We start from the raw sequence: 27158 nt of genomic DNA on the forward strand, positions 1-27158 counted from the left end.
TCGACATTCTATTTTGTGATGAATTGAATGGCAAACTATAACACAGTATAATAGAGGATGGCTTTGGAGGTATTGGGTATTGGTTAACAGGTAACGTTTATAAATACAGCAACAGTGAGAGCAGCTCACACACTCCTGACCTCAAGGTGTCCTCCTACTCAATGCAGGGAGCAGCTCAAACACTCCTGACCTCAAGGTGTCCTCCTTCTCAATGCAGGGATCAGCTCAAACTCTTCTGACCTCAAGGTGTCCTACTCAATGCAGGGAGCAGCTGAAACACTCCTGACCTAAAGGTGTCCTACTCAGTGCAGGGATCAGCTCAAACTCTTCTGACCTCAAGGTGTCCTACTCAATGCAGGGAGCAGCTGAAACACTCCTGACCTAAAGGTGTCCTACTCAATGCAGGGATCAGCTCAAACTCTTCTGACCTAAAGGTGTCCTACTCAGTGCAGGGAGCAGCTGAAACACTCCTGACCTCAAGGTGTCCTCCTACTCAATGCAGGGAGCAGCTGAAACACTCCTTAACTCAAGGTGTCCTCCTACTCAGTGCAGGGAGCAGCTGAACACTCCTGACTTCAAGGTGTCCTCCTACTCAATGCAGGGAGCAGCTGAAACTCTCCTGACCTCAAGGTGTCCTCCAACTCAATGCAGGGAGCAGCTCAAACACTCCTGACCTCAAGGTTTTCTCCTACTCAAAGCAGGGAGCAGCTCAAACTCTCCTGACCTCAAGCTTTTCTACTCAAATCAGGGAGCAGCTCAAACTCTCCAGACCTCAAGGTTTTGTCCTGCAAGCACAATGCTCACCTTTCTTTTTCAGCAGCATGAAGGACATACTGATGTAACTGATAATAGCCTCATAACTGCTGTGTAAAGTCACAACCAAAATACACAATTGCGGTGAAAATTTATTAAATGCTACATGAATACAAATGTGACAATCATTGCTAACAATTTGTACAGGGTGTAGGTAGAGAAGCATAGCATCCATCCTTGAAGAGATGATATGATATAGTCCATAACATTAACAGCTTTGATAACATACAATCTATTATGATAGGAAAAAGGTAACCTTGTTTAAGACACTAGTGGCAGGTTGCAATATACGATGCATTTATTGGCATTTTCTTATGGAAGGATAGATATTTATGATATATATATAGGTTTGTTAAACAGATCACAATGGTAACCACTTGCTAAGAACCACTCACAAGAAAGAATGACCGATAATGTGTCCAGCATTGTTTAGCCTTAGTAATATTAGTCTTGCATTTTCCATAGGGTTGGCAATCATTCTCTTGTAGGGAGGGTATTCAGGTTTTTGATATGATTATAACTTTGATTGGAAAAGACACTTTTTGATGTTCAGTGCAGTGAAATATGTCTAACACCATGACAAGGAATGATTAGTTCACACAAAATATAAGTAAAATTAACGTGTGGCCTCCTGAGAAATAAAATATCATCTCTATAACAAAATCATTATGAACACATCAGTAATATGAAACTTTAAACTCAAGAGTACATTGTGTAAAATCTGCATGACAGTCCTTTCTGGCGACGGACTCAAAAACAAGATTGTAAATTAACTAGAAATACTGATATCATGCTGTAATCTCATACTAATGAGTGGAATGTTGGACTCCTTTTGATAAATAAGCATTCTCTAATCAGTACCTATAGCCTAAGATGGTTATTCATCATGTTCATGTTAATGCAAATAGTTAATTTTTCATGTGAAATGAAAATTATTTGCACTGTTCTGTTGTTGTGGTGAGCAAAAATGAACATAAAGGCTTGTGTAAACAATTGCATAAATTGCCTGCATACCAATAAAAATTCTCTCCTCCAGTTACAAATGCATGAACTGCTAAACAAGACATTAAAGGAAAAAATATGAACAAAAACTTAACAATTATTCCTACTGCCATGGTAACAAGATTTGACAAAAGTGCCAGAGTATTACATGAATATGAACATACACAACTTTTCTGTAGGTGCAGTAGTGGTCTTACCAGAATCAGATGAAGTACTTGTCTTGAATAGAATTCACAGTTTTTGCTCTCTAGATCTAAATCCTTGTTTCACATGATCTTTTTTCATGTTACCATGGCAATGGGTAAACAAACAAAAATCTTGAATACTGCTCCAGTACTTGCTATCTATCTGTACTGATAAATCCGATTACACTGAAAATCACTGTCGGGTCATGTTGACCCAAGTCATACATCTCTGAGCATTAGTTTCTAACAACAAATTTAGCCATAAGAAAGTGGGTATTAAATTACAAGCAAATGTTTGTGTTGGCTAAAGCAAGATTAAAAAGGAAAACTTGAAATATGGCAGGGATTCATTCCCAATGCATAACGTCTATTCTAATCTTTTTTGAAACTCTGAAACGTGCAATGTAGATTGTGTAAGGTAGGCAGAGCATGTATACTGTTTTGTTGGTCATCTACCACCTATGCCTCACGACTCAACCTTCGTTAAACCGCTGATCATCTATAACGCTTATCAATTATTTGGACCCCGAAGGTGGCGTTGTAACGAGGGATCATTATAACTGCTTTCAATCTGATTTAAGTTAAGTAGTAGTTAAGGTAGCACATCAAAAATAGAGTTACAATTTTGTTCACAAAGCAATGCCAAAAGAAAGTAATTAATTATGATATCACATCTACAGCAATAGACATTGCCACTAGGCCAATTTGTCTGATACTAGGGAAACGGCATCTCAAAATTTATATTACATAAACCACCAGCCCGAATTGATTAGTGGACTATTTGGATCTATACCACACACATTTTCCATGATCCATGTCGAGAGACACGAAATCAAGTGTTTCATAATCCTTAACGTGTAACCACTAAGCCTCTCAACACCAGTAACAAATCTCTGATATTATAATTCAATTTTCCCTCTAAAAATCTGCTTTTAATTTTTTTTAAAATGTTCAAAACTAGAGATATCCTCAATGATACCCTTCATTCAATCTATTGCTCAAGCCTTCTTAGGTATAATAGTTACAGGAATAGAAGTGTGGTTTAAGACAAACTGGCTGACACTACCCAAGATAGCTCTCTGAAATGCCCCAAGACCTCTTGTTCCCATGACAATATGCGTGATATCCTCTTCCTTGCATGTTTTCACAATCACCTCTCCAGGTCTGCCTCCAGTCGGTCTCACAGTCTTGCCATTTATCTGAAATTATTTAAATGAAAATTGATCATACATTGTATATAGTATATAGTACATAAAGAGCAAGAAACAAGCTCCTCACAAACTAGAATTCAGAAAGTGTTATCAGCAAAATTAGGACCATTCCACAAAATGAGCGCTATGATTGGGGGGAAAAGGTGGTTTTAAGAACAGCAGAAGACAGGGAAATATGAATGATTTCCACAGTCTATGTTAGTCTAGATCATCCTAGTCTAGTAGAGAGTGAGTATTGTTTTACATCGCTTTTAGGAATATTCCAGCAACTATTTTGGTACAACACCCGAATGAATGAATGAATGAACCATCCCTGAATGAATGAGTGAGTGAGTGAGTGAGTGTGAGTGAGTGAGTATGGTTTAACGCCGCTTTTAGCAATATTCCAGCAATATTACGGCGGGGAACACCAGAAATGGGCTTCCCACATTGTACCCATGTCGGGAATCGAACCCAGGTCTTCGGCGTGACAGGCGAACGCTTTAACCACTAGGCTACCCGATCACCCCTACTAGTCTAGTAACACTGCAATATCATACATAATAAGATACATAAAAATACTATCCTTGCATGTTAGGAGACATATCTGATCATGGCAGAGGATGAAATGAAATCCAACCAAAACATATTCAGTGGATTTGGCTTGTGAACTATTGTTGTATACACTGGCAGAAAGTACTATCTTACACTTAATTTTCAAACAACTTACATTTCAGCTTGATATAAAAACGCTTAATTTTGTATTGATCTACTGATACAATACCTGTATTGTGACACAGTTTTGCAACTCAACGTTCAGTGAATCGAATGTATTCATGTGAAAAATGTTTGGTGCTCATTCTGATCAGTGTGACCAGCGAGTTATAACTTACTCCCTTCTCTCTCAACACTTTTGTGTAAGTGGCCGTCAAGGAAGCAATCTCGTCATCACGTCTTTTCATTTCTTGACATAACTTCTCAACATCTGATGAACCAACTACAACACAGTGAATAACACAACACTTCATTTTTTAAATTACAATTGGAGGAAGGCTGATTGTCAAAAATTGTCCTTGTACCAATACAAACTACAACAGAATTTTTTTATCTGGACAACAGTAAAGATTACAAAAATATTACCTATTATTGAAATTTATAATTAATTATATACATAAATAAAATCACCATAGAATCTACATCAATGACACTCACAACAGAAATATGGTATGAACATCACCACCAAAAGAAACACGAATACCATACACACTGGTTAATATATGAAGATTTACTCATATTCAAGAGATAATAAATTGGTTTGATGCACAAACAAACATACTGGTATGCTGTGTGATCAATGCTCAAGAACGCATCATGTGTGACGTCATAGACCCATGACTTGAGATGCACCATTTGTCTCGTGCACTATTAGCGTGTAAAGTTTTGAAATCATGTGCAGCATATCGTCAAAAGAATAAAGACAATCTGTGGTTATACTGGACTGATTGTTAGTTTTGTCATTAAGTGGTACACACTGGAAACATCTCTTCTCAACATACATACTTCTCTATGTTTCTTTGTTCAGCGTTTCTTTTGGCAGTGAGTATACATGCATAATACCGAGGTTATGACAACGCAGTTCCTACTGTCTCTGACTTAGGAATGTTTTAGTCATTTTCTTTATTTGTTTATTAGTTGGTGGGAAGATGAAAGACTTGTGACACTAGTCTGTCCATTGTGAACCTACCTGCAGGAATGCTGATGTTATACTCAGCCACATGGATAACCACCACAGTGTCCCCTGGCTTGTACAGGCTGTCTATAGCATCTGAAACAGGCAGGTCACACCTCAACAAGGAGCTAGGTGGGCAATACCACGATTCTAGTGTATAATGAGCACTCAAGCATTATGTGCAACCCCTATTTCAGGACACTACTGAGAAAATGTCTTTCTGGTACATGATGCTGAGTAATGTAAATTGGCTATAAAAGATGACTAGAAATTACAATTTCAATCATATTCTCTGTAATACAAGACATTTTTAATACACAGAAACCAACATTATTGTGTGCAACTATCTCTTTACATATTAAACTGAAACATTCAATTGAATATATGTATACACATTAGTGGTTGGACGATACACGGATGCATTGCAATTTTTAACTTCTTGATACAAGTATCAATCACAGTCGCATACTGAGTAAAAAATATCCTTTCTTAAATAGTAGTGAGACCCAATCACTAAATAGTAGTGAAAATTAGTAGTCAAACGTAAAGATTTTCATCTAGTGTGCCATACTTGATACTACCAGCTGTAAATTGTCAGTGTGCCAGTTATTTGGTCATACTGTCTATGAAAAAGGTGGTGTACGAACCATACATCAGAGCACATGCAAGCAGCATGATACGTATCGGATCGTGTGAAATGTATCGAGATACATATAGGATCGCACAGTCAGAGTATCATCCCAGCCCTAATACACATGGTATAAGACCATTTGACCTCTGTCATTACCGTTTACGTTTGTTAAATTACTACACAAAATGTGGATTCTTGCTAAAAAAATATTGCTTATAATAAACTATCATTATCTGCGAAGGACTTCTTTCTCTGTCATGATTGTATTATGATACATATCATATAATTACTATCATGGTCTATTTCTGGCTTCCAAGCATCACATCAACAAGTCATGATTAGACATTTTGCTTGGATTACTCCAAAATAGGGTTGAACTGAGCCCAATTCTACATATCCTGACATACCGTTCATGACACATCAAGATACACCGTTTGGCAAAGACAGAATTGATATCTTCCAATCTAAACAGAAAGGGAACTTAACAGCAGGCTTGCTTCCAAATAATTATAAATCTGCAAATGAGGCTGAATATGCATCTTGTTATTATATTGATATAGATTTTTTTTATTTGCACTGTAGGCCATCTGCCCATTGCATTTAGATAGTCAAGTCCATGGACATTAACAAGCTTCTGATATTCATGGCATGGAATATATATACTGAGAGGTTTTTCATGGTTTCAGTATGGCATGATGACAACAATATGTTAAATTTATGTAATGTAGGATGGACATAATGTTTTCACGGAATATATTTGTTTCTAAGATAGTTATCATATAATATAAGACTCAAAAGGAAATACCACATAAGGACACACCTTAAAACTTCTACAAGCCCCCAGGATGCCTTTAACATTAAACAAGCTAACTTATCCCTACCATTAATACTACATCTGTGTTCCAATCTGATGTCGCTATCAAGTTGCTCTGGTATGCAAACAACACTGTGATCATAAAATAAATTGCCCAATAATCCTAACATTTTTAGAAACAAATAATACTTAGGCTGTTCTACTTTCACTCAGCTGGCCATGCGGTGTTGACATTGGTGAAGGTGACAGAGGATAACACTGAGTTATGAACATGACAAATGAGTCTTTGTGACATATTACAATGATTTATTAAGGAAGAGAATTTATGGCTGTCAACTTCTTTATTTTGAGGAACACAACATTTCAGAGTATATACTTACTCCTTCAACTGATGGCCTTTAGAACTTTACCCGCTAACACACTATGGCCTACAGAAAAGTAACAAATTCACCTACCACTTCTAGCTCTTTACCATTTACAAACCACTTTTCCCTATTATGTAAGAAACCTCTTTTACAAAAAAAAACATCCTTTGCGTATAATCCCACATGTAGTATATGTAGGGGTTTCCATGCTCGTGTGAAACAGTCTCCCACATCAGCACCCAACTTCTTCAGATTTGTGGAACTGGTACAAGGGATTGAGAAGTCAGAAGGTGCTAAGCTGACCCAGTTAGACTTAAGTGCTGCTCCCCCAAATTAGAACAGTGTACAGAGAGTTGGAGGGAGTCTGCTGCATCTGACGGAGCAGACGGGCAGAAGACTTCTTGAATTTTTGGACAATGGACAGTGGACATTTGCGAAAGCTAGGTTGAGCAATAATATTTAGGTTCCCTGTCATTTGTGAAGGGATGTTCACTTTACACAAAGGTAAACAGGTAACAAAATTACCAGTGCACTCAACCTTACCCAATCCCAGTATAAACAATTTGGAGGTGACCCTGACATCTACCAGACTACTGTAAAAGTAGAGGGGCATAGCCTAGGTCACCTTACAGCCATGTTCACACGCTACCTGGCTGGTCTATTACGATGGGACCGTTACAATACGTTACTAGCTACGAATTCCATAGTCTAGAATGCTAGAGCACGTAACCGTGATTTTATTTATTAAGAGTCATGTGAACATTATATGTAGAGTGTGCTAGCATTAGTGACTTGTAGATCTAGTGTAACCATAGAGTTCTAGATAATTTTAATCATTAGGCCTATATCTTGTGACTAACCACGGTCCGGGTAGTCCTGTGGGCACCCGGGTCCTACTCAGTAACCAACCGACCCGAGTACCCTAGTTACCCGCCCAAGCCCTTGTGCATTAGGCCACAGGACCATGTAACTAACAAACTAGCTAACAGGTTATATCAGTTTATAAGTAGACCTAGTCCCCATAGTAAAGGCAAAGTTCCGCGAGCACAAGATAGGGACAGATACTGACGCGGCCAATATCCGCACAGCGACCCCAGTGAGATACTAACGCAGTAGGCCTTGTGGGTCGTATAGAATTACAAGCAATGATCGAACATACCTTGTTGACAATATCTTGACTACTCCGAAGCATGCATTCCCTGTATTTAACAATGTTCATTTATATTGATAAGGTACTTTCAAAGTACCATTTTCGACACAAAAACAACTGGTCGTGTATGTGTGGAAGATAGGTGATCTTTCGATTGGACCCGGGAGCCTAAGTAACACCTTTTCCAGCAATCGTGAGAAATATACTTACAATTAAAAGCAGCCTCGGCGATATCGCTGCCATCAACGGCGACACCTAAAACTTTAGCCATTTTCAGAAGTAGGAAAAGTGTAAAATAACTCCAGAAATTAACACAAGCCTCGTCTATCGTCTGACGCTATGTACAATGGCGAACTCAGTAAATTGACCTTTCTATGTAAAACAGGTGGGTCAAGGTCATAGTGACTTTGGCTGAAGATTTTCTTTCTGTAATTTATCACTGTTTTATCACTGCAAATTGAATATTATCAAATCTAAAATGTCGACCAGTAGGGCAGATTTAGATGTCCCTTCTTCGGGCAGGAAATGATACTATACAAGGGGAATATTATATTTTGTTAGAAAATTATAATTATACTACTTAACGTAATTTTGGTTAAAAAGAACTCGTATCTTTGGCTATTTGAATTTTTTTTTCTCATACGTATCCTCGGGAGTGGTCATGCATAAATTAGCAAGTGGTTTTACTGTTAAAAATCCAATGTATATGGGTTTCACAACAGTAGTGTGATAAATTGTCACGAGCACAAACTCTAATAGGCACGCCAGTTTATCGTACAACACACCCTTTTGAGTTTTTGCTACTAACCGAATGTTTTCGTATTTTGATAAAGAAATATTGCGTCTATGTACCTGGGATAGTATAATTATAAAAGTATTTGTGGACAAATTTAAGGTGGTGTCATATGGTGTTCGCGCTAATATATATATTTATATATATATTAGCGCGCATACAAAATGAACACATGTCAGATTCAAAATGTTGAGATGTGTTTCCGTGCATTGGCTCCAACACGTATTTGGTAGACAAGGCTGGAAACCCATGATATCATATCATTTATACTGTGTCTAAAACTAAGAGTTCCCTTATTCATTTCCATCAGTATATGTATACAGTGAATCAGACAGATAATGTGTAACCGACTGTGTCGCCAGATGGGTGAACACGTTAAACATACAAAACCTGTATGCAGCACATGCCACGACACGATTTCCGACATGTATTTTTCATGCCAACAATAACATTGATCCGTATATTCAATATCACCATGGTTACCAAAAAATATACGCATATGTCACGTGACAATACATTTACAATAATTAATATTTCCTGTCACAATGGCAGCTGACACGCTATTATATATCACTGAAATAGTCTGGTCAAATGAGTGGATGAATGTTGTTTTACGCCATGCAGTGTGTATTCTACGCAGCTATATTTTACGAGTGCGTTTTTTCGTTACTATTCGAGGTTATGCAGTTCAAACCAGCGCGGATGAAAGCAACAACAAGGCGTTATATATACACGGGGACACAATAAGCCATGTATAGGTCTCGAAACATCTCCAAATCTATAGTAATAGATGAGGCTCGTAGTTAAACGATCAAAAGATTACTAGTCTTCTCACGTATATCTATTGATATATTGTACACACACACACACACATGCACGCACGCGCGCGCATGCACACACACACCTTGTCATGATGAGAGGGAAGACATGACATGGTCGCATTAAATGCAATGAGTTTGTTTAAGCGTACATATAGATCAGCCAGCCTATTTCGTCCCTTCAATTTACGTGGGACGTTCTAGCTTGATTTGTGAATGCAGGAATGTTTGCGTGAAGTCGGTTTTTGAAAATGTGATTTACATTCTTAGTGAAAGTTTTACTATTAAAGATACTCCCAATTACCATATAACCTTGTACTAGCAAAAACATTATACAATAAAATGACATGACGGTAAAGCCACAGTTTGTCTCAGGACGCACATGTGATCCAGTCGTCTGAGGCACCCCATTTCGCCGTGCAGAGTTACGCCCCTTAGGCGTTCCCGAAAACTATGATCGTGGGGTCGACCCGTGGTCCTGCATCAATCATGCTATCACTGACATGCTGTTGAAAGATGCGCTAAATCAAACACTCTCACAAGCAGCCTCAAGGCTGCGACGTCGTGACTTGTGTACAGAAACTGAACAGCTATTACTCTACATCACTGAGTGTCTGATGGGGTAGTAATATCCGGACAGTGTAGCTGCGTTTTAGCAGATATAAACACGTATGTTTAAAACCACAGGAATTCGTAGCTGTATAGAAACGACTTTCTCAAACTTCACTTATTCAACGAAATATATAAAACAAATAAATACTGAAGAGAAGTTATGGATGTCAACTTCTTTATATGAAGAACACAACGTTTCGGATTATGTACTTACTCCTTCATCTGGTGAATAAATGCTATGAGGCAGCGAACATATATATGTACCTGTAAGAACAACAGTTAGTCAACAGTTATTTGGCACTGATAGGTGATCAGCAATGGACAAATGGAAGACAACACTTAACAGTAAATGATGGTTGATAGCGATGGTCAGCCGGAAGCCAGGACTTATATTATCATTGATTGGACACTGGGCAAACGGGAGGCTGGAGGCAATTAGCACTGATGGTAATAGAACGGAAGCAGTAATGGACAGATTAGCACCGACAATGATCAAAACAATAAAACCCTTACACGGGGCAGATAGGTTCCTGTGTGTCGTTGTACAAAGCGATCTTAGCGCTAAGGTGATCGTAAGTCCCATACCTAAACATAGATTTACGACAGTCGTAGCGCTAAGGTTGTTTTGTACAACGACACCCAGGTCACGATACAAGGCTGAAAGGACTTTTGTCTCCTGATTTCAATGGTTTCTTGTAGTTTTCTTTGTCGCCATGCAGCTTTTGATGGTAGACATGACTTTGATGGCTTCCAACATGATGTTATGGTCTTGAGGAAGTGTTTGGAAATAGTGGATTTCAGGTCTCGTTTGTTAACAGTGGTCTGATGTTCTTTGAATCTGGTGTTGATGTGTGTAAGGGTTTCTCCCATGTATTTGTGTATCAACGTATTCAGGCAGGACATTCATAATAAATATGGGTTTTGAAAATATATATTTGTGTAAAACTACTGTTTCCTATTTTGTAACAGAGGAGGTTCTTGATGTTTAAGGCCGCACTCAGCAATATTCCAGCTATATGACGCCAGTCTGTAAATAATCGAGTCTGGACCAGACAATCCATTGATTGATATCATGAACTTCGATCTACGCAATTGGGATACGAAGACATGCATCAACCAATTCAGCGGACCTGACCACCCAATCCCGTCACGACAAGCATAGTCGGGTCTTACGGCAAGCATTGGTGGCTGAAGACCTATTGTAACCCGCGTCTTCACGTGACTGAAGTTTAAGGGCACTCTTGAAATTTTAGAGCCCACTGGAAATATTTGAATACAAAACTAATAAAATGAGATGGGGTCGACATAGTAAGACGTTGTGTATTCAGAGTTGTACATAGTTAAAAAGATACAATAGGGAAATCCATGACTGGTATTCAATGTAGTCAGCTAATGCATGTATTTTAGTAATTGAATGAGTTTATATTTATCAAAACGGCAAGTTAGTTACAAAGCCTGGCATGTAAGTTTATTTCACTGGCTTTTCGTCTCCTTGAACAGTAAACTTTCATACGTATATCGTATTGATACAAAGTGTACACGTGAGTGATAAGTATTATAGAAATGACTTACGTGATTTATGTTAAAATGACAATGTTGTATAAATGCCATTGTATAGTGTAACGCAGTAGGGAACGCAGTCTAGAATTTGTAGTGGATGTGTAGAATAGACATAATATATTAATGTATGTGTGTAGCAGGCTGGAGTCCGGGGGTGACCGGCCGGTGACCTGATGGGGTCAGAGGTCACGGATATCTAGCTGGGCCTGGGTTGAGTTGGGCATAGAGAGTATAGACCACAGAATAAAGTGCTGAAATACATTCCCCGTGTTGTACTTTTCAACCGTACAGTAAGTGGTGGAAGTACAGAGTAACGATACATATACAAAACATATACAAAACGCCCCATTGATTTGGATACCTAGATGAACCCCTAAGTCCGACAATAATACGTAGTAAGGATAAGAATTTATGGATGAACAACAAGAAGTTGTTCATCCATAAATTCTTATCCTTACTTAGTACTCCAACTTCTAAATGCCTATCAAAGAAGCAATAATATGTACTTGAAATATTTCCTTGTATTGATGTAGTGAAATGTCTTTTATTACTCACATTGGCTATTTATTTAATTGGGCTCATGTACTGAGATGTGTGCACACGCGCTTCCATAGTTGATTGTTGAAATATATCCAATTGTATATGTGCAGTGAAAGCCTTGAAAGGGTTATCGATTGACCAGTTCGATCTTTGCATGGGTGTCGTGGGACAGAACAGATCACGCCCAGGCCGCTTCTGTAATTGAATTAAGACAATGTATAGCTGGACCCCGAGGATGGTATATAAATTAATTACATCGGTAGAAAAAAATGTGAGCGAATGAGTGATTAAGGGGTTAACGCCACTTCAAACAATATTCCTGCTTGACATTACACGACCGGTAGAGTTAATACAGTGATTGGAGAAACAAGCGTGTGTACTAATAATTGTGTACATTGATAAATATCTATGATATACCATGGCTGCCTACATGTTCTTTCTGATCGACAGCGTGACGCATAGAAACAGCGGAAGCAGTTGGAAGAGTGGTCAAATAACTATTTCCATGAAACAATTACATGTCATCAGACAATTGATTTCACTTTATGTATTTCTATAAGAGTGTGTCACTTTATTCACTGGAAGAACTGTGTTTCGTCCGACAAGTAAGACAGTACATATTTTAAAAATGACTATATTTCATATGGAAATACATACAAAACGTTCTTAACTACGTCCCGTTTGTATATATTGGCCAGTAAAACCTACAGTAAAACAATAGGGAGGTGCGCAAAACAAAAACATATTTTCTGAAGAGAGGGTGTTTGACAGTAAAGAATACATAAATGGCAATATCTCAATCGGAAATTCGTATTCCTGTGAGCACAATCCACTCATAGACAAGCACTCATAACATCAGAAAGTGGTTGCCCAGTTGCATTAATATGTCTTCTATGTCCAATCGCTTCTCGTTATGTCGGAGATTATATTTGCATATTGTCGCTCCACTTGTGGAAACGCATGAATACACACATGAACTTCAACCGTGAATATAAGGATTGAGCTTGTTAATGTAGTGGTGAGGAGGTGGAAGTCCTACAGCTGTCTATATACGTTATTCTAAAGATGATAAAAGATGCTTTTCGTCGTTTTCACAACCCTTCATACCTTTTTCATGACATCACCGTAAAAGAAAAGTAGATCGTCACTCTTTCAGAGTGGAGTGAGTGACTGAGTGAGTGAGTTGGGTTTAACGCCGCTTTTAACAAGTTATTCAAGTTATATCACGGCGTGTCAGCTTAATGTGGGAGAAAAGCCCGAAGTGATGCAGGTCTCAGACGTTTACCACTTCGGTGAAACCAAAGAGCACGGGTATGGTGCTAAAAACCTAGAAATATAATCGGGGCGAACCACAATCATAGGTTTCTGGCGTGCCAAAGGGACGCAACTCTGCACAGCGAATCGCGGCGCCTTAGAAGACTGGGTCACCCGTGCCCCCCTTTCAGAGTGGAAATTACACTGCTGTTTGGCCGGCACATTGACGGCAAAGGCTCTATCAAACGGCCTCACACAGATTCAGCCAACTAAGAGTATCAACACAAAACATTGACAGCAAAGGCTCTATCAAACGGCCTCACATAGATTCAGATATTGAAGAGTATCAACACACAACAGTGGCGACGAAGGCTCTATCAAACGGGCTCACACAGATTCAGATGTTGAAGAGTATCAACACACAACAGTGGCGACGAAGGCTCCATCAAACGGCCTCACACAGATTCAGATATTGAAGAGTATCACCGCACAAGAGTGGCGATGAAGGCTCCACCAAACGGCCTCACATAGATTCAGATATTGAAGCGTATCAACACACAACAGTGGTGACGAAGGCTCCATCAAACGGCCTCACACAGATTCATATATTGAAGAGTATCAACACACAACAGTGGCGACGAAGGCTCCATCAAACCGGCTCATACAAATTCAGATATTGAAGAGTATCAACACACAACAGTGGCGACGAAGGCTCTATCAAACCGGCTCATACAAATTCAGATATTGAAGAGTATCAACACACAACAGTGGCGACGAAGGCTCTATCAAACAGCCTCACACAGATTCAGATGTTGAAGAGTATCAACAAACAACAGTGGCGACGAAGGCTCCATCAAACGGCCTCACACAGATTCAGATATTGAAGTGTATCAACAAACAACAGTGGTGACGAAGGCTCCATCAAACGGCCTCACATAGATTCAGATATTGAAGAGTATCAACACACAACAGTGGCGACGAAGGCTCTATCAAACGGCCTCACGCAGATTCAGATATTGAAGAGAGTATCACCGCACAACAGTGGCGACGAAGGCTCCATCAAACGGTCTCACATAGATTCAGATACTGAAGAGTATCAACACACAACAATGGCGACGAAGGCTCCATCGAACGGCCTCACACAGATTCATATATTGAAGAGTATCAACACACAACAGTGGCGACGAAGGCTCCATCAAACCGGCTCATACAAATTCAGATATTGAAGAGTATCAACACACAACAGTGGCGACGAAGGCTCTATCAAACAGCCTCACACAGATTCAGATGTTGAAGAGTATCAACAAACAACAGTGGCGACGAAGGCTCCATCAAACGGCCTCACACAGATTCAGATATTGAAGAGTATCACCGCACAACAGTGGCGACGAAGGCTCCATCAAACGGCCTCACACAGATTCATATATTGAAGAGTATCAACACACAACAGTGGCGACGAAGGCTCCATCAAACCGGCTCATACAAATTCAGATATTGAAGAGTATCAACACAAAACAGTGGCGACGAAGGCTCTATCAAACAGCCTCACACAGATTCAGATGTTGAAGAGTATCAACAAACAACAGTGGCGACGAAGGCTCCATCAAACGGCCTCACACAGATTCAGATATTGAAGTGTATCAACAAACAACAGTGGTGACGAAGGCTCCATCAAACGGCCTCACATAGATTTAGATATTGAAGAGTATCAACACACAACAGTGGCGACGAAGGCTCTATCAAACGGCCTCACGCAGATTCAGATATTGAAGAGAGTATCACCGCACAACAGTGGCGACGAAGGCTCCATCAAACGGTCTCACATAGATTCAGATACTGAAGAGTATCAACACACAACAATGGCGACGAAGGCTCCATCGAACGGCCTCACACAGATTCATATATTGAAGAGTATCAACACACAACAGTGGCGACGAAGGCTCCATCAAGCAGCTTCATAGTGTCCGTTTCACATTGGAAGTATTTGGAAATAAAGACGCCAGGAAACCGTTTACGTACGTGCTGTCACAGCTGAGCGGTGCCGATAGTGACGCATTTGTCGCCAGGCCCGCGCTTATAAAGGTGATTAAGAGTCTGTGACGTATTCGTTTATGACGTCATACCTCTGTGACGCATTGATATTGTCCAATGTAAGATCCTTTTCAAGATTTTTATTGACATGTCAATCTTACCCACTAGACCCGCTCCAGAAATACGACACATATATCATCATAAACATATAAAACAGAAAATGATTTCACAAATTTAGCAAAAAATAGTGAATCTTGGTATAATTATTAACTCTCGTGTTGCCTTGCCGTCGCTCATTGCTCCACTGTGGTGACCTAGCGGTTCCATGGCGTATGTTACAACGTTCCTATTTGTGACACAGTGTAACTCAATTGTAAAACATTTAACTTGATTTGATTGCCATGACAGTATTTCTTCACAGTTTCTTTAGTTAAATACCAACTCTACCCAAGCTGTATCCAGCAAATATTTCGTATTCAGCTATTTGTCTCCACTTGAGGACATAATCGAGACTTGACCAGGCCAACCAGTACTTGATACTGTAAGCAACGATCCACGGGGTACGATGACACGCAATCCACCTATTCACCGAATGTGACCAGCCTACCGATAACGACACACACTGGCTATACTTGGGAATCTGCACAGGGTTTGAATATTAAACTGGTCTTGCAATGTTGTCTGTATTTAGAAACACTTCTATAGATATCTAGACATAGCGGATATGACATTCCTTCAGTTTTTTATTCCTTTATTCCTAAACTTATTGTAATGAACACATATAATGTACTATATATATATAGGTCGTTCTGACGTTACCCCTAATATGATGTCCTCAGATCTTTGTTTTGCGGTAGAGAGAACTAAGATCTGATTTTAATGAGATTGATTCTTGTCCCGGAATTTGTCACGAATAAGTCAAGAATGTCATGGCGTATGCCAGAAACAGACGAAAATCTACACAACACGTTTCTAGGTCATACATGAGTGAGATCTGAAGCTGAATTAATGAAGTTAATGAAAAAATATATAAAATACAATATAATATACAAAGGAATATGTTACGTCCACCGTAACGTTTTTAGAATGTACCAAATACTATATGTTTGCTTCCCGCGTACCACACCGATGCTTCCCGAATACCCCGGAATTAGGTCTGGGACGGGACCCTCGGGTACACGGGTCGGGTGGGTACTGAGTAGGACCCGGGTACCCAAAGGACTACCCGGACCCGTGGTTACTTACGTGATAAATTGTTTAATGACCAAAATTATCTAGGACTCTATGGTTACACTACAAGTCACTAATGTTCGTATTTCTTTCTGACTATGCACCCATTCCTTCTGATTTTTCATATGGTTGAATATAGATATAACTTAATTCAACTTCAGTGAATGAATGACCAGATTGTTTAATACATGTATCTTAATACGTTTTGCCAGGGCTATGCTAAAAATGTTCCCATTTGGACATTTTGAGACATCTCCTGAGACCTACAGTGGGTACTCGGGTAGGGTGTTGTAATAGGCGGGTGGGTACCCGGGTAGTTAATTTGGACTCGTCCCAGACCTACCCGGAATCCCGCGTTCCAAAAGGGGGTTGGCAGCTTCACTAAATTCCTCTCTATTTTGCGGTAAGCTTTCTAACAAATGGCATTTAAGGGTCTGAATAAAATTAAAACTGACAAAATATTGCGAATTTTAAGAACAATAGACCAAAAGTGATATATTTTGCATGTACTTTAAATTTATTACCCACAAGGCCATATATCAGTTACCCAAATGTTCAATGGACGATTTATAAACTATTACAAATAGAAAAATAAGTTATTCGGAATGCAATATCCGTTTACTAGTTCTACTTTTATACGTTTCACAATTGTTGTTAACTCATATGCAGTTACCTCCCCTCATTTACACCGTTGGAACTCCGTGGAATGACCGCGGTGGACTATTCAGGTTCTCCTTTTCATTCTTGTGACAATTCTTCAAACACATGTTATGAATTCAGTGTTAAAATAAAATTGAACAACTAACAACATAATGGTAATGTGTAAAACATACATATATACCAAAACTGAATTGTCACAGGCAACTGTAGACAAAATATGAAATGCATGAATTTCCTATACAATTATCCACAAACCCCTATGAGCCCACAGACTTTTCAAGGACCATTACAAATAGACCGTGGAATAAAAAAAAATCCAGAGGAAAATTAGACCAAGAAAACTTGGTAAAAAAAACAAGAAAGGGATGTGCCTTTTTTCAGTCGGCGGAGAAAGTGCTGATATTCTAAATGTGCTACTATTTACGAGTTTAATTAACCAATAAAGAATTCCGATCAAATTGAAAGTGTTTTTGACGTCAAAACACAATGATGACACAAGTGGACATAAGCAGGGTTTTTCATCAATTAAAATGGTATTTGTAATATCAGCTGTGATAGTTGAAATTTACTGAATGGTGCAGTAAAAATTATTTCGTTTTATTGTCCAAAAAACAACAACTTAGGATTTTAATTAGAGACCATATAAAAGAGAAATCAGTTTAAGACCACATCGTGATAGATAATGTCCTTGTGCCATCGCTGATTTAAACTAGTATGGAATGTTCATGTAGACCTTTAAGAAAGAGTTTCAAAAATTCTCTTCTACAACTAGTACTTGTTTTATAGGACGTTCTGATAACCATAAACTTCAACTTCAACTGCTGGTACGGAATCTATCTGTTCAAAAGCAAAAATATAGTAACTTTTCGACACGAGTGCGTGTGTCACTGTGACAAACAACAATTTTAAACAGGCACCACCAGAACTCAAACCGGTTATTACTAATCTTCTAAACAAAATCCAAACACAAGTTCAACACCAGCGACGGCATTTATCTGATATCATGTATCTGTAACGTTCGTATTCCTCATGTTTCGATCTGTACATGTGATAATACTGAGGCGGAAAAGGAAATGTCCCTCTGGATAACAGCGTTATGATTACTCTTATCTAATTGTTGTACTAAACACACTAAGATGCGTAAGAGAGAGAGAGAGTAGAAATGAGTATATGAAGATATATTATCCCTATTTAAACAAATGTCTGTAGGGGTTTACTAGATTTGTCTGATTTAATAAAGATGCTTACAGTTTTCAGACTGAAACACTAGCTTTCATTTATTTAGAAATTTATTTCATTTATTTAGGTTATTAATAGTCAGTGCCACTCGCACAAATGTCAAATTTGTCAGGTATACATGGCGTCTATTTATTATAAATATATATCAAAGATATCTTTTAAGACGCCTAAAAGTCCAGCATTTCTATTTGACATTTTGCTATAATAATGAGGGGGAGATATAATTATCCCCCGCCCCAACGAAGTTGGCGGGGGATATAGAAATGGGTTCCGTCCGTGTGTGCGTGTGCGTGTGTGCGTGTGTGCGTCCCGAAATCTTTCATGTAAAAGATGCGAAGATCGAGTCACAATATTTCTCTCACTTCCGCACTTTCTATCTCTTCTAATCTGACAGGAGTGGTTCTGTATCAAATATTTCTTTCATTATTTCTTCAAATGTTTTTCTTCAGTGCCTCTTTGTTGCGTCGGTTAAACCGGCGTTTATTCTTTGATTCACGGTAGTTTTAACACAAAGCAGGGGTCTCTGCGTACCAGCCAAGATAACACAAACGAGAGTGATCTCCCCTAGTAGTATCACCTGTGGACGTCAGCCAGGGACCAACGACTGAAAAATCTTCGCATTTTCCGTCCGGTCGTTTATTTGTTGCCTGTTTTTTTCTGCTTTTGAATGAAAGACAAATAGCCGTATTGATCCTCTCTAACTTAGATGAATACAAATATTTTTCCCGTGATCATAATCGCCGATTCAATGATTTATTTTCTTATAAGTGCTGAATCGTTTTTTGCTGTGGCAAAAAATAAATGTGAACTTTGTTTAAAAGCCAGATGTTTAGAAGAATATTCCTCCTCTACACACTACATTGCCAAACTCTAGTTATATTTCAACGAAAAGACGGATAAGGGGAAATTACGTTGTGAGTTAGGAAGATTCCATCAAGGGTTATAACAGATATCTCTTTATCATGTTTATTGTGATCAATCGTGTCGTCCCGGTAAAAGGGAGGTTACGGAAAAGAGCGAGTGGCGCCGATTCGTTGATGTATCCCCATGGAGACCGTTGCTATTTCCGTTATTCACAAACGACGCCATTTTGGTTGTTGCTGCTGCACTTTGTTTCCACGTCTGTGTTTGCATTTTGCTTTTTATCCCGCACGTATCGCACGTTCTTCACGATGTATGCCACTGTTGCTTTGGTTTATCATCAAGGTATCTAGCAGTGCTCTCAGTTTTACATTATTTTTGCTTTTCATTTTGATTTCAAAGCTTACATATCGATACCTTTTGACGGATTGTAATTCCCAACTTGAATCCGCCCTAAAAAATTGGTAACAAAGTGAAAGAGAATGACGGACAGACTCATTAGCAGATGGGACATTTCATGTACTTCCTCGGCCCCTCGTATATTGATGTACTTTAGGGATTTCTTTTGTTTTACAACTGATCAGATATTTGTCTTTTCCGAAGTGAATCTGTAGGATTGTGAATGCATATTTCCCTCTTATATTTTTATACATAGTCTCACGCTTTCGACCTCCCACCCTACACCAGATTTTGTTGAATGGGACCCCCAATTACGTAGAGAGGCTGTGAGAATATTTCGTTAATTTATACGATATCCTGTCTGAATCAAAACAGTGTGCCTGATGAACGCTGGGAGGTCAAAAGCATGTATATTTGAACTAGTATTTGTTTTTATTCCTCTATGGGAAAGAACAAACACACACACACACACACACACGCACGCACGCACGCACACACACACACACACGTGTGACATGAAATACATACAGTAAATGGATATTTTTGGACTTGAAAGAATACAGTAAATGGACATTTTGGGACATGAAAGACACAGTAAATGGACATTTTTGGACACGAAAGACATACAGTAAATTGACATTTTGGGACATGAAAGACATACAGTAAATGGACGTTTTGGAAGATGAAATTCATATACAGTAAATGATCATTTGGGGACATGAAATACATATAGGGTAAACGGAAATTTTGGGACCTGAAAGACACAATACAGTAAATAGACATTTATGGACATGTCATATGCAGTATGTGTCTTTCAAGTCCCCAAACGTCTAGAGACGTGATAAATGATCAAATTGACAGTAAATGCAGAGCCATGTTTCTACGCCCTTTGTGAGCTCACCTGGCTATAGGATCTACATTTGGTGACATTAAATACAAATATACTGTAAATGGATTTTTGCACCAGAAAGACATAAATTGTAAATGGTCACTTCAGGACATGAAGGGTATATAAGGTAAATAGACATTTGGGGTCACGAAAGACAAATATACAGTAAATAGACATTTTGGGACATGCCATATGCAGGATAGGTCTTTAAGTCCCCAAACGTCAAAAGACCATTTTACCGCAAAATTCTTGGCATAGAAGCTTGTAATGTTGTGATAACTTGATTAGGCTTCTCAAAAACACAAAGTTGCTAGACTATTTTATAGTCAAAACAATGAGGATCGATATGGTTTTGTATTTTATTTTATTTATACCATTATAGCCCTGGACGACCTGTACAGGTTTCGGAACTACCAGTCCCCCGTCTCCCAAAAGACTCTTCCCGTCTCTGATCTTGTAGGTCATCATTAGGTTTAAGTTGTTTGAATTTGGCCTTTTAGTAAGAAAAAAACAAAACCCCAGAACCAGTGCAACTGGCAATATTTCGAAACAAGTCATCTGTGTTGAAACAATATTAAGACAAAAATTACATGACATTTAATGGTTACGAAGCTTCTAATAATTAGTACTCATTGGTAACTCACAACACAAGGAAGGTGACTTGTATTACTCTACATCCTTCCTTACATAATAAAAGTTCTTATTCCTGCTCAGAATACATGACCTTTCCACGAACAAATGGTATTGGCACTATTTGATTGAGAATTAGAAACACATGGTACAAAACGGTCGACTTTCTCATATTATTCATACACGCTAATTGATTATACTGTCGATTAATACTGATTGCAATGATTTAGAAACTCAATTCCTTTCTGTAAGCGCTCCAGTGTCTTCACGATCACCGTCAACCCCCTCTCATCCCAGCCCGAACCCCAGACCTCCCTCCCCGCCCCTAGAGCCCGCCCTCAAGTTGTGGAGATAGATCTTGGTGAAGAATCCAAGCAGCCCCAGTCGTGCTCGGCCGTCCTTGTGTCCTGTGTGAAATACATTTTCCAGAGTTTCTTCACGGAGAGATAGACTTTGGAGTTGTTTTCTGTGCCAGTGTTGTGTGAACTACAAGTTTTAGGACCTTTCGGACGGACCATTTGGACTATTTGGGACTATTTTTGATAACATACATTTTGTTTCATACATGAATTAAAATTTACTTAATAATCAGCTTATAGTATATGTGATAAACGTTGCTGCTTGAAGAACGTGTCTTGTATATTCTATATTTTCTGCATTCTTTGTTGTGAAGATTAATGACACACGAAATCGAGAGATGGCTTAGCACGTTATCCATGCCAAACAGTCGATTCAACCAAGCTATCGTTATTTTACAAGTTGGTCAAAATGGAGATTTTGAATGCTTGATTTTCCCATATTTAATAAGGATTTGTTCACTGTGTCAGCGCAGAAAAATCAAAACTAACAAAATTTCGAGGGAGGTCGAGCTCCCGCCCAAAGACTCCACGCCAAGCAGTCGTTATTAAAGAGGTCATTATAATGAGAATCGGATGGTTACACTGTCGGAACTCCTAATTAAAATAACTCATGCTTTCCCATGCTGCAATTATCTCTTACAGACCCCATGTATAAGGAAGCTCCAGGTAGAAATGAGACCGTTGAACTCCCACGTATCATGCCGGTCGGTAAGCAATAATCATGCTGTTAGAATCTGAATAGCTATTATTGGTGGAAGACATCAGTTAAAAAAATTCGATGCAGGATAAAAGCTTTATTAATTTAGTTTTGTAAAGTCACACCACCCCATAACTTACTTACTGGTGAAGATATCTCAAAATATGACGATTAGATATACTATTTATTGTAAAGTCGTGTTAAATTTTGATTAATGTTTGATCGAAAACATACTTTTCTTTATCACCATTGAGTTTTCATCACGCGGTTACAATCTGGATAAGAATCGACGTACGCGACACTCGCTGCTAAATACAGGTAAATACAGCCGCTCGCAGTCATTTACCCACATTGGAATCACAATCGCTGGCAAAATGAATATTCCTTGAAAAGCGCACTTTTGAATTTTTGCCATCACTGGAAATAAAATTCCTTATCGACGGAATGTCTTCTTTTCACTTAATAACTATTAGAACGACCAGCAGCTAATTATAATTAATTAATACTCGCGATATTTTGTGATTCTCTGTCAAGTTGCGAGGACAATAGGCGTGCATATTGTCCCTAGCTTAGAATATTGAAACTAAAGTTCCTGTTTTATCAAGGTCAGCTATGTATGCTTCTCGATGTGATGATACAGATTCCATCTACAGAGTTGAAGACTATTCCATGAAAATAAAAGAATTGTTTTAGATGTATGGGATCAGTCGAGGATCAACTTGAAAGATGTCGGTCACAGAATTATGACAGACATTTAGGCAGCAAATCCTTTTCAATTGGGGACAAAGTATGGTGCCTCTTTAACGGGCGCTACAAAGGACTTTCTCCCAAGTTACACATGAAGTGGTAAGGGCCTTTTTACATTTCCATCTCTGATGCTATTTACAGAATTCAATTAGGGTCCCACAGCAAGCCTTGCGTCTTTCTTTTCGACTTGCTCAAGTCGTATCTTGACTCTGTGAAGTAGTTGCTGCAGGGATGACCGCCGTTTCCGCACCTGAAAGTAATAAGATTAACGAGAGCAGACCAAGTACATTCAATTTCATTGTTTTAGCAGTTCAGATATATCAATCGTGGGAGGGATACAGACAAGTACCGGATTCTAGAGCCACGACGTGACAGACAATGCCGAACGACTGATGTTTCCAGTACAGTTGACAGCTAGTATCGTGTCCCGCGATCTCGAAACTTTGTAAAAAAATTTTAGTTCAGTGATTAATTAATAAACTCGTTATTGAACTTTAACCTCCTTGTTGTGTGATCCTTCTGTATTTCGACAGTTTCGACGTTCGCTACTTGTAGATCCTTGTGATATATTTTCGCGAAACCTCGTCTCAAAGCTCTGGTATTTATTTTGTCACACTATTTGACTGGTGGCAGCATCTATTTATTTTCGTAGTTTATCCTCTATAAAATATAGACCAGTCTAAAAGCCAAACACGCGATATTCCGAACGATGGTCTATCGTCTATCTGTTGATTCAATGCACGGAGACAATACAAAGAGGTCTCTATATAGACTCTCCGCTTCAATGAGAAACATTTGAGGGGAACAGCCTTTGCGCTGCCCGTGGGAAGTACTACCATACAAACCTATTAGACATTCAAATATGTTCAGTTTTTTAAAGTTTGAATCGAGAACTTTGTCAAAATATATTTGAAAGCGTTGTCACTAGTTATGCGCTAAAGCTCGAAAAAGCTGCTTTCTGAATGGCTAATGTCGACTTCTTGTTAGTCATTTCATTGGTCGGTCAAAGACACATGTAACTGCACAAAACAGTGGGAGTCATTAAACGAGTAGTAAGTTTAGCAAGACTTTTGTGTATCGTCGTGTATCGATATAAACTGGTTCCAGCGTTGGTACGCGACGCAAGCTTAGCGCGATATACTAGTTTTAGTAGACAGGACCCCAGTCTAGTATCGACACAGAAAATAACTTTTCGTGTTTCGTATCGTCTCATGAGAACTCACTGTGCACCATATATTTAAGGTATTCCAAGTTGTGATCAAAAGGATATCATTTGTGACAATTATTCCGGGACATGCAAGCTACGGAAAGCAACGAGACGCGGCGATCGCTGATGATCTCCATGGAGACCGTTGCTACTTCCGTTATTCACAAACGACGCCATTTTGGTTGTTGCTGCTGCACTTTGTTTCCACGTCTGTGTTTGCATTTTGCTCATTATCCCGCAAGTATCGCACGTTCTTCACGATGTATGCCACTGTTGCTTTGGTTTATCATCAAGGTATCTAGTAGTGGTCTCAGTGTTAACTTAATTTTGTTTTTTATCTTGATTTCAAAGCTTAGAGAGTGATACCTTTTGACTGATTGCATTCCCAACTTGAATCCTGTCCTAAACATTTGGTAACAATAAAAGTGAAAGAGAATGACAGACATACTCATTTACAGATGGGACATTTCATGTACTTCGCCGGTCCCAGGTATATGTCTATGTACTTTGTATTTTACAATTGATCTTTTGTGAAGTGAATGTGTATGGATGTTATTAATATGGTACCAATTCAATTCGTATGGTAAAATCATAATAATCATTGTCAAAGTATCATGATATATGATCAAAGTAACAATAGATCTGTGTTTCCCCTTTTCTTCCCGTGGTAATGGGATGCAGTCAGTAAAACATGATTTGTGTAGGTTTTCATATGTGGTGTCAAGGGGAGGGACTTGTAAAGTATAGGTCTCTCTTGTCCCAAAATGTCCAGTGACCATTTTACCTCAACCTAACTTCCTGGCACAGAACCCTGCAACGTTTGCATAATTTGCTGAGGCTCCTAAACACACACAGGAATTATGTTTCTATAAAAACAACCCATCTATGTTATAGTCTATACAATGAGGATGGATGTTTTTTTTAATTTTATTTATTCCATTATAGCTCAGGACGATCTCCACAGGTTTAGGACCTACCAGGCCCCCGTCTGCCAAACGACTCTTCCTGTCCCTGATCCTGTAGGTCATCATTGGGTTCAAGTTGTTTGAATGTGTCCTATTAGTATCAGAAAAAACAAATTCGAGAACCTTTGCAACTTACATTAGTTCGAAACATGTCATCTGTGTTAAACATTAACAGGACAACTATACATATCATATAGTCACGAAGCTTTTAATAATCAGAACTCATTTCTAATATACAACATAAGAAAGTTGACTTGCATTTTTCTACCACTCCCTTATTCTGTAATATATATGATAAAACTACTTCCGTTTCCCTATACATGACCTTTTTACAAACAACTTGAATCACCACTATTTGTTAGTGATTGAAAAACACATGCTCATGACCAGGGCTCGATTTAACAAAATAAAGGCACAGGTGACCTCTGATATGGACAAATGTAGCCTATTATTTATCTATCCTTGCACCCAGTGCATGTCAAAATTTTACAAATTTGTTACTGACTTACTAAAAAAAAGCTTTCTACACTTATATCTTTGAACTCAATACACTTTTTGTACCATACTACATCACATTCCAAGTGTTGTGTGTAATATGACATTGTCCTTTTGGCTTTTCGTCATGAATCTAATCAGGTCAGTCTTATGATAAGAACAAGAATGCAAACAAATATGTGGGATGTATAAGTGATTCCATTCAAAGTGATCTTGTCAATGAATTGAAAATGTCAAAATATTAATGACACTGATTTCATTCTGGGGTTTGAGATGATATTCTTTATTATGTTATAGGTTCCAATATGAGTGCAATCGGTTTAGTCTAGTGAAAAATGGTTGGGATGTCAACTTGCACCAGGTGCAAGCTATATCTAATTCCTAAATCGTGCCCTGACTCTCATGATACTGTCGGAATCGTACAAATACAGATTTTCTGTGATTACAGAAATGGTTTTGTTGCATTTCTCTATGTTAGTCGGTAGGTGGTATATCCTCACTTGCTATTTGTTTAAATATCCAGATGAAGTAGGTACAAAATGGTCGACCTTTTCATGTTTTTTTCATACACGCTTAACTGTGGATTGATACTGATTTCAATGATTTAAGGACATCTATTTCCTCTCTGTAAGCGCCCCAGTGTCTTCACAATCACCGTCAACCCCCTCTCATCCCAGCCCGAACCCCAGACCTCCCTCCCCGTCCCTGCCCCCAGAGCCCGCCCTCAAGTTGTGGAGATGGATCTTGGTGAAGAATCCAAGCAGCCCCAGTCATGTTCGGCCGTCCTTGTGTCCTGTGTGAAATACATGTTCCAGAGTTTCTTCACGGAGAGATAGACTTTGGAGTTGTTTGCTGTGCTAATGTTGTGTGAACTACTAGTTTTAGGACCTTTTGGACTAACCATTTGGACTATTTGGGACTATTTTTGATAACATACATTTTGTTTCATACATGAATTAAAATTTATATAATATTCTGCTTAAAATGTATGTGATAAACGCTGTTGCTTGAAGAACGTGTCGTGTACATTCATGTTTTCTGCATTCCTTGTTATGAAAACTGAAATCGAGAGATGGCTTCGCATGCGGTCCATGCTAAATTGTCGCTTCAACTAACCTATTGCTATTTTAAGAGTTGATCAAAATGGGGATCGGGTAGATGAAATGGTGCTTGATTTTTTAAGGATTTGTTCACTATGTCAGTGCAGAAAAATGAAAACAAACAAAACCTCAAAGGAGGTCGAGCTCCCGCACAAAGACTCCATGCCAAGCAGTCGCTGCGGCCAGCAGTCGT

General features: G+C 38.8%; 1 protein-coding gene and 1 pseudogene across 1 annotated transcript; one reads left to right on the plus strand and one right to left on the minus strand.

Moving 5' to 3' along the window:
* Positions 1-892: 892 nt before the first annotated feature.
* Positions 893-8238, minus strand: LOC139445459 (universal stress protein in QAH/OAS sulfhydrylase 3'region-like). The gene is made up of 4 exons (XM_071226604.1): positions 8090-8238; positions 4935-5015; positions 4084-4187; positions 893-3199 (listed from the first exon to the last, which is right to left on the minus strand). Exons 1-4 carry the CDS (start codon positions 8148-8150, stop codon positions 2999-3001), a joined length of 447 nt encoding a protein of 148 aa, XP_071082705.1. The 5' UTR covers positions 8151-8238; the 3' UTR covers positions 893-2998.
* Positions 8239-24492: 16254 nt separating this feature from the next.
* LOC139445836 (uncharacterized) lies at positions 24493-26776 on the plus strand (annotated as a pseudogene).
* The last annotated feature ends 382 nt before the right edge of the window (positions 26777-27158 follow it).

This window comes from Haliotis cracherodii, unplaced genomic scaffold (assembly GCF_022045235.1).
Source record: "Haliotis cracherodii isolate W230 unplaced genomic scaffold, xgHalCrac1.p SCAF_6, whole genome shotgun sequence".
Taxonomy (NCBI): domain Eukaryota; kingdom Metazoa; phylum Mollusca; class Gastropoda; order Lepetellida; family Haliotidae; genus Haliotis; species Haliotis cracherodii.

What these genes read in the sequence shown, in the direction of transcription:
- LOC139445459 (XM_071226604.1), bottom strand. Translation starts at nt 8,150, where the DNA reads ATGGCTAAAGTTTTAGGTGTCGCCGTTGATGGCAGCGATATCGCCGAG. An exon ending in CGCCGAGGCTGCTTTTAATT is followed by an intron (nt 5,016 to 8,089) that starts GTAAGTATATTT and finishes TGCCTGTTTCAG; the next exon opens with ATGCTATAGACAGCCTGTAC. An exon ending in TAACATCAGCATTCCTGCAG is followed by an intron (nt 4,188 to 4,934) that starts GTAGGTTCACAA and finishes ACTGTGTTGTAG; the next exon opens with TTGGTTCATCAGATGTTGAG.